The sequence below is a fragment of the Physella acuta genome, unplaced genomic scaffold (genome assembly GCF_028476545.2).
Source record: "Physella acuta isolate Inbredline_101_S28 unplaced genomic scaffold, ASM2847654v3 ptg000931l, whole genome shotgun sequence".
Lineage (NCBI taxonomy): Eukaryota > Metazoa > Mollusca > Gastropoda > Physidae > Physella > Physella acuta.
This window is the reverse complement of record NW_026732448.1, coordinates 103,429-112,500: the sequence shown is the minus strand read 5'-3', so window position 1 is coordinate 112,500 and position 9,072 is coordinate 103,429. Positions and strand designations below refer to the sequence as shown.

At 39.5% G+C, this 9,072-nt stretch overlaps 2 protein-coding genes across 2 annotated transcripts in view; one reads left to right on the top strand and one right to left on the bottom strand.

Moving 5' to 3' along the window:
- The window catches only part of LOC131953581 (cell surface glycoprotein 1), a 16,407-nt gene extending 16,191 nt beyond the window's left edge, over positions 1-216 (bottom strand). The window contains exon 1 of the mRNA XM_059316817.1: positions 1-216. This exon is cut by the window's left edge and continues 255 nt beyond it. The gene's annotated coding sequence lies outside the window, so the exon portion shown is untranslated.
- Positions 155-8,325, top strand: LOC131953568 (annexin B11). Its single transcript, XM_059316799.1, has 5 exons — positions 155-197; positions 828-1,005; positions 4,158-4,241; positions 4,468-4,555; positions 7,761-8,325. The coding sequence occupies exons 2-5, from the start codon at positions 936-938 to the stop codon at positions 8,323-8,325; spliced, it is 807 nt and encodes a 268-aa protein (XP_059172782.1). The 5' UTR covers positions 155-197; positions 828-935.
- Positions 8,326-9,072: the final 747 nt, after the last annotated feature.

Sequence of the window (9,072 nt, the reverse complement as noted above, 5' to 3'; positions counted from 1 at the left end):
TGACACTTAGATGAATCTTCACTCAGAATCAGGCGTTAGTCTATGTCAGATGTTCTTTGATTGGAATCAAGTTGAGTCTAATGACTTTTTACGTGGCGAGAGTTCGTTTCGTTTCGTTTCTTATTCTAATTTTTATTTTTATGAGTCAATTTTGGTGCATAGCAACACCGGCGTGCGAATGGTATACACAACATCAGGTAGGCTAAGGATGTAAATGTTATAGATCTAATAGCTCAGGTAACATCCACACATAGATCTACTTGTAACTAATTTACATGCGATGTTAAAATTGTTTAGGTGTTGTTTCTATGTACATTTTCTTTTACTTTCATGCAAAAATTCTTAAACTTTAGAGATCGACAGAACCGATCGCATTAGGTTGCTGGAATTCCCGATAAAATGCGCATTTGGCATAGTAATTTTTACACGCTTTTATTGCACGCTTTATTTAACTGGGCTAACTCTTTGTCTATCGTGCTTCAACATGAGACGAAACTGCCAAGCGAAATTTCAACCACTTTTAAATGACTATTTTTTTAAAGAAACTTGGCCGTGGGTCAAGATCCGGGGCCAATGCAATGTGACATCAAATCTGGCTAAATTGGATGCTTAATTATTTTTTAGTGATTTAATAATAGTTTTCTATATAAAGCACTAGACTATATACTGCCCTATTATTCGCTCATTGTTCGTGTTCATTTAGTCATGCAATTCTATTGTATTACAAATTTTTAAATATTAAAAAAAAGTAATAACGGACAAAATGGAAATAATAAATATGAGATTAATTGTCTTTAAAACTTTAATTGTCCTGTCGGTGTGGATAGAAGACCAAACAGAATCAACACCCGCAGAGAGCTCAATAAAACCAGCAAATATTTTCTTCAACCATTCCAGACTTTGTACACGCCCAGTGCATCCAACACTAAAGGAAAATGAGCAGCGATAACGCGTGTAAATGTTATCAGGTCATCTCTCCCGCGCCTCAAAGAACTGGATTTGAACGTGAGTAAAAAAGGGTTTGAACGTGAATAAAATAGAATTTGAACGTGAGTACAATATGATTTGAACGTGAGTAAAATAGGATTTGAACGTGAGTAAAATAGAATTTGAACGTGAGTAAAATAGGATTTGAATGTGAGTAAAATAGGATTTGAATGTGAGTAAAATAGGATTTGAACGTGAGTAAAATAGAATTTGAACGTGAGTACAATATGATTTGAACGTGAGTAAAATAGGATTTGAACGTGAGTAAAATAGGATTTGAACGTGAGTAAAATAGGATTTGAATGTGAGTAAAATAGGATTTGAATGTGAGTAAAATAGGATTTGAACGTGAGTAAAATAGGATTTGAACGTGAGTAAAATAGGATTTGAACGTGAGTAAAATAGGATTTGAATGTGAGTAAAATAGGATTTGAATGTGAGTAAAATAGGATTTGAACGTGAGTAAAATATGATTTAAACGTGAGTAAAATAGGATTTGAACGTGAGTAAAATAGGATTTGAAAGTGTGTTAAATAGGATTTGAACGTGAGTAAAATAGGATTTGAACGTGAGTAAAATAGGATTTGAATGTGAGTAAAATAGGATTTGAATGTGAGTAAAATAGGATTTGAACGTGAGTAAAATAGGATTTGAACGTGAGTAAAATAGGATTTGAACGTGAGTAAAATAGGATTTGAATGTGAGTAAAATAGGATTTGAATGTGAGTAAAATAGGATTTGAATGTGAGTAAAATAGGATTTGAATGTGAGTAAAATAGGATTTGAACGTGAGTAAAATAGGATTTGAACGTGAGTAAAATAGGATTTGAACGTGAGTAAAATAGGATTTGAATGTGAGTAAAATAGGATTTGAATGTGAGTAAAATAGGATTTGAACGTGAGTAAAATAGGATTGATGGGACGGAGTGGCCTAGCGAGTTCGAATCCATGTTCAAGTCAGTATGTCCCTGAGTCCTCCCAACTCTGCTGGGTACCTAACTCACGTTAGGGAAAGTAAAGGCGGCTGGGCATAGTGCTGACCACACTATCTCTTCATATGCCGAAGACACAGAAAAAAGTAGACCCCTTAGACCAGTGGTTCCCAACCTTTTTTGAGTGGCGACCCCCTTTTATAAAAATTAAGTGACCCGCGACCCCCATAGAATTAAAAACCGAAATTAGTATGGAAATTAAAAAGCATTAAAATAAGATTTTCTAGTAGACTTTCAATATGAACTACTCTTGATAACTGTTTTGATACCATGAGTAAAATTGCATACTATTCACTAAACATTCGCGTTTCATTTTTGTTTTAAAGTATTTTTTTGTTAACGCCAACCTATGTCATTATCATTATCTTAATTTTGTTTTTAATAAAAAAATAGTGTTCAAAATAAAATTATATTCTCGAAAAGTCAATCAATTTTACGTTTGGATATAAATTGTTAATACCACACCAAAATTGTATCTGAAGTTTTTCATCTTACGCGGAATCATTCTACAAATCAAAGAATTCATCTTGTAATTCATCGGGAATGCTGGCAACATCAAGGGAAGAAGAGAATGGGTAATGCGTCAATGCAGATTTTTTTTTCAGCTCAGAGAAATAGCGCTGCAGTTCGTTTTCAAAAGATTCAAGATGCCCAGAAATTTCCTCTTTCAAAATTTTATTATCTCACAATTAGATTCATCTACCACACTGCAGAGCTTCTCAAATTTACAATATTTCCAAGATTTATTTTCTTCGCCGATTTTGCAGCTTTGATAAAAATGCCCCGAGATTATCATGGAAAGTGATAATATTCGTTCATTTTCCCTGAAGCTTCAGGTTATGCTTATGTTGATGTTCGAACACATCTGCTAGGTATGATACTCTCTCCAACCACTCTATGTCGTTTTAAGTATACCAAAAGGTCTTGTTTCCTTTGCATTTCCAAGAACAATTTGATTTCAGATTTCAATTCAAAAACACGATTCACAACAATTCGTTTGACAGCCAGCGCACCGTAGTGTAGAAGAGCATTCTTTGAAGGCTCCAGATTTTATATAAATTACGACTTATACTAGCAATGGAGTCTTGATGGCGATTGGTGAGGGCAGTGGTTAGGGAGCTAAATCTTTTCTGCTTTCTGAAAGCCCGATTTTGACCTAAACATAGATGGTGCACCATCCGTACAAACCCTCACAGCCGTTTTAACCCATTTTAATCATCCAATTTAAAAAACGTATTTATTTTCTCCATGCTATCTTCACAAAAGAGCAACTCTTCTTTGCTATCATCTGAATAAATATAATACAAAGACCAGCAACTGCGAACACGAACTCGCGTCTGTTGATTTATCTACTTGAATAGCAAACAATGGTGAAAGCTTAATTTCAATAAAAATGTGTTATTTAACATCTACGGACATGTAAGAATTAACTTCACCATCTTCAACATGCAGCGTTTGATGAGATTTTCTCCTATTGTTTTTTTTTTGCTTGGCATTTTCTGTCGCTACTTCATGTGATGCTTGCACTAATGCTGTGTTTCCTTGGTGAAAACTTCCTGTTCGATCAAGTCTCTGACGTTTGCAACTAGCTTCATACCGACGAAAGAACTCCATATCTTTTTTGGTGTGTTTCGAATGACTCGTCTCAAATGACGTTTTAGTTTTGAAGATTTCATAAACTCGTGACTGAGAACAACTTTGTATAGTACGCTTTGCTTCTTCTCTATTCCCTTTCCAGTGATGTTAGTAAAGCCGAATTTAAAAAATTCTTCTAAATATGTATGTTTTGTTTCAAATTACTAAGGTTTAGTATAACAGTTGGCGACCCCCCAGAAAGTCCTTCGCGACCCCCAGGGGGGTCGCGACCCCCAGGTTGGGAACCCGTGCCTTAGACCGTCATGTTTGAAAGGGAACTTTACTTACTTTACTTTACTTACAATATGATTTGTACGTGGGTAAAAATCCTATTCCTATCCTAGCCTTAAAAATGATAACGTAAAGAATGTTCATGAAAAATATCTAGTTCTAACTGTAAACGCCCAAATAAATATTCATGCAGAACTTTCAATGGAACTTACCAAGACCTTCCTTTCTACTTTGACATGGCGGGACATCATTGTTAATCCAATGGGTACCACTTTTGTTTTATAAAACAAGGACATGGTTTCTCTGTTGCAGGTCTTAGGGACAGCTATGTGTTTGATCTTATGGCGAACGTGCTTTTCCTGATCTTGGCTGCTTTGATTGTGATTTCTTTTCTGGGTAAGGTAGTTAAACAAAGTAATTAAGATAGCTATGTACGTTTTATTGGTTTGCTATCGTATTTCTCTCAACAGCAACTCGGTTCAATGTTTTTTCATAATGACTTAAAGCTTAAATAATAATTACTGTATTAATTACGTCCATGAGAGTATTCGATGTTTTTTTATATGTCAATTCATCTTCCGATTTTGTGGCTAACTAGTTTTTGTATTTGCCGCACGTTTAGAGACCCACCTCCATGTTGTGCTGTTTCCTGACTGGGATACCTGGCACCTACTGAAGGCAGCTCACAGGTTCCCCTTCAACTGTCTTCCGTGAGTAGCTGGCTTTTACTGGTCTAGCATTAGCATAGTGCGTGTGTGGGAGGACAGGTGTAAACTTTATGTGGGAGCACAGGTAAACTTTATGTGGGAGGACAGGTAAACTTTATGTGGGGGACAGGTGTAAACTTTGTGTGGGAGGACAGGTGTAAACTTTATGTGGGAGGACAGGTGTAAACTTAAGGTTGGAGGACAGGTAAACTTTATGTGGGGGACAGGTGTAAACTTTATGTGGGAGCACAGGTAAACTTTATGTGGGAGGACAGGTGTAAACTTAAGGTTGGAGGACAGGTAAACTTTATGTGGGAGGACAGGTAAACTTTATGTGGGGGACAGGTGTAAACTTTGTGTGGGAGGGCAGGTGTAAACTTTATGTGGGAGGACAGGTAAACTTAATGTGGGAGGACAGGTGTAAACTTAAGGTTGGAGGACAGGTAAACTTTATGTGGGGGACAGGTGTAAACTTTATGTGGGGGGACAGGTAAACTTTATGTGGGGGACAGGTGTAAACTTTATGTGGGAGGACAGGTGTAAACTTTATGTGGGAGGACAGGTAAACTTAATGTGGGAGGACAGGCAAACTTTATGTGGGGGACAGGTGTAAACTTTATGTGGGAGGACAGGTGTAAACTTAAGGTTGGAGGACAGGTAAACTTTATGTGGGGGACAGGTGTAAACTTTGTGTGGGAGGGCAGGTGTAAACTTTATGTGGGAGGACAGGTAAACTTAATGTGGGAGGACAGGTGTAAACTTAAGGTTGGAGGACAGGTAAACTTTATGTGGGGGACAGGTGTAAACTTTATGTGGGGGGACAGGTAAACTTTATGTGGGGGACAGGTGTAAACTTTATGTGGGAGGACAGGTGTAAACTTTATGTGGGAGGACAGGTAAACTTAATGTGGGAGGACAGGCAAACTTTATGTGGGGGACAGGTGTAAACTTTATGTGGGAGGACAGGTGTAAACTTAAGGTTGGAGGACAGGTAAACTTTATGTGGGGGACAGGTGTAAACTTTATGTGGGGGACAGGTGTAAACTTTATGTGGGAGGACAGGTAAACTTTATGTGGGAGGACAGGTGTAAACTTAAGGTTGGAGGACAGGTGTAAACTTTATGTGGGAGGACAGGTGTAAACTTTATGTCGAGGACAGGTGTAAACTTAATGTGGGAGGACAGGTAAACATAATGTGGGAGGACAGGTGTAAACTTAAGGTTGGAGGACAGGTAAACTTTATGTGGGGGACAGGTGTAAACTTTGTGTGGGAGGGCAGGTGTAAACTTTATGTGGGAGGACAGGTAAACTTAATGTGGGAGGACAGGTGTAAACTTAAGGTTGGAGGACAGGTAAACTTTATGTGGGGGACAGGTGTAAACTTTATGTGGGGGGACAGGCAAACTTTATGTGGGGGACAGGTGTAAACTTTATGTGGGAGGACAGGTGTAAACTTTATGTGGGAGGACAGGTAAACTTAATGTGGGAGGACAGGCAAACTTTATGTGGGGGACAGGTGTAAACTTTATGTGGGAGGACAGGTGTAAACTTAAGGTTGGAGGACAGGTAAACTTTATGTGGGGGACAGGTGTAAACTTTATGTGGGAGGACAGGTGTAAACTTAATGTGGGAGGACAGGTAAACATAATGTGGGAGGACAGGTGTAAACTTAAGGTTGGAGGACAGGTAAACTTTATGTGGGGGACAGGTGTAAACTTTGTGTGGGAGGGCAGGTGTAAACTTTATGTGGGAGGACAGGTAAACTTAATGTGGGAGGACAGGTGTAAACTTAAGGTTGGAGGACAGGTAAACTTTATGTGGGGGACAGGTGTAAACTTTATGTGGGGGGACAGGCAAACTTTATGTGGGGGACAGGTGTAAACTTTATGTGGGAGGACAGGTGTAAACTTTATGTGGGAGGACAGGTAAACTTAATGTGGGAGGACAGGCAAACTTTATGTGGGGGACAGGTGTAAACTTTATGTGGGAGGACAGGTGTAAACTTAAGGTTGGAGGACAGGTAAACTTTATGTGGGGGACAGGTGTAAACTTTATGTGGGGGACAGGTGTAAACTTTATGTGGGAGGACAGGTAAACTTTATGTGGGAGGACAGGTGTAAACTTAAGGTTGGAGGACAGGTGTAAACTTTATGTGGGAGGACAGGTGTAAACTTTATGTCGAGGACAGGTGTAAACTTAATGTGGGAGGACAGGTAAACATAATGTGGGAGGACAGGTGTAAACTTAAGGTTGGAGGACAGGTAAACTTTATGTGGGAGGACAGGTAAACGTTATGTGGGGGACAGGTGTAAACTTTGTGTGGGAGGACAGGTAAACTTTATGTGGGGGGACAGGTGTAATTTATGTGGACAATACTACTCTTGTACTACTATTTGACTCACCTAACCCTAAATACAATACTACTCTTGTACTACTATACGACTCACCTAACCCTAAATACAAAGCTACTCTTGTACTACTATTTGACTCACCTAACCCTAAATACAAAGCTACTCTTGTACTACTATTTGACTCACCTAACCCTAAATACAAAGCTACTCTTGTACTACTATTTGACTCACCTAACCCTAAATACAAAGCTACTCTTGTACTACTATTTGACTCACCTAACCCTAAATACAAAGCTACACTTGTACTACTATTTGACTCACCTAACCCTAAATACAAAGCTACTCTTGTACTACTATTTGACTCACCTAACCCTAAATACAATACTCCTCTTGTACTACTATTTGACTCACCTAACCCTAAATACAAAGCTACTCTTGTACTACTATTTGACTCACCTAACCCTAAATACAAAGCTACTCTTGTACTACTATTTGACTCACCTAACCCTAAATACAAAGCTACTCTTGTACTACTATTTGACTCACCTAACCCTAAATACAATACTACTCTTGTACTACTATTCGACTTATTTAACCCTAAATACAATACTCCTCTTGTACTACTATTTGACTCACCTAACCCTAAATACAAAGCTACTCTTGTACTACTATTTGACTCACCTAACCCTAAATACAAAGCTACTCTTGTACTACTATTTGACTCACCTAACCCTAAATACAAAGCTACTCTTGTACTACTATTTGACTCACCTAACCCTAAATACAATACTACTCTTGTACTACTATTCGACTTATTTAACCCTAAATATAAAGCAACTCTTGCATTTGTCTGGTAGAAAAGTGGAACACTCTCCGTACAAAGAGGACCAGCACCCTGGCAGACACGACCAGCACCCTGGCAGACACGACCAGCATCATGGCCGACAAGAAGCGTCAAAAGAGCCACTGACCCAGTATGGGAAGTTAGACCACCCTCCTCTCAATCGCAAGGCCGGGGATGCACCGAACGTAAAACATGAGGCGGCCCCAGGGGGGAAACATGAGGCGGCCTCAGGGGGGAAACATGAGGCGGCCTCAGGGGGGAAACCCGATGGCCCGCCCAAACAAGGACCACCTGGGAATGGCCGGAAAGATGCACGGGCTAAGCCGGAACAGAAAAACGGGCACGCCAACGGAAACGGTCACGGAAACGGTCACGGAAACGGTCACGGAAACGGTCACGGAAACGGTCACGGAAATGGACATAAGAATGGTCATGGTCATGGTCGTGGAGAAGGTCAAGGTCGAGGAGAAGGTCATGGTCGTGGAGAAGGTCGAGGAGAGGGCCGTCCACCCGCCCACGTGAATACCCACGAACAGGCTGGAGGCGGGAAACAAGAAGACCAGCACGAATCGCCCTAGCCAGACGCTGCCTCGTTTGGTCCCTAGCACCGCTGAACCTGCTCCAAATATTTACCATCAGCTACATAAATAAGTAGCCTAAAGAGAGGAGACTTTTAAAGGACCAAAAAATAATGAAAGATATGTTTATAAATGTTAAAACATGAAACTGAAAAGAAATAAATAATAAAGTATTAATATTTTAAAAATCTTGTTACTTTCAAAACGAGCTTTTTGTTAGAGGCGCTATTTTAAAATGGTAGATAAATCTTACAGTAAATAACGGTTTAAAATTGCATCGGTTATTTCCCTTTGTTAACGAAAATGTAGACTTACTTCGTGCTTCAGTATCTCGCAACATTGCGCTCTGTTGTCAAATGTTGCCACTAAATGTACTTTACTTAAACGGCTTTACGTTTAGCATTCCTGACCCATCAGCTAAATTTAACACAAAGTTATACAGAGACAGTAGTAGGACAGTAGGACAATATCTCAACGTCCTACACAGACAGTAGTAGGACAGTAGGACAGTAGGACAATATCTCAGCGTCCTAAACAGACAGTAGTAGGACAGCAGGACAGTAAGACAATATCTCAGCGTCCTACACAGACAGCAGTAGGACAGTAGGACAATATCTCAACGTCCTACACAGACAGCAGTAGGACAGTAGGACAATATCTCAACGTCCTACACAGACAGTAGTAGGACAGTAGGACAATATCTCAACGTCCTACACAGACAGCAGGATAGTAGGACAGTAGGACAAT

Excerpts from the sequence above, each read along its gene's own strand:
- LOC131953568 (XM_059316799.1), top strand. The coding sequence starts at position 936 with ATGAGCAGCGATAACGCGTGTAAATGTTATCAGGTCATCTCTCCCGCG. Across the intron at positions 1,006-4,157 it reads TCAAAGAACTGGATTTGAAC|GTCTTAGGGACAGCTATGTG; the intron begins GTGAGTAAAAAA and ends TCTCTGTTGCAG. Across the intron at positions 4,242-4,467 it reads GATTGTGATTTCTTTTCTGG|AGACCCACCTCCATGTTGTG; the intron begins GTAAGGTAGTTA and ends CCGCACGTTTAG.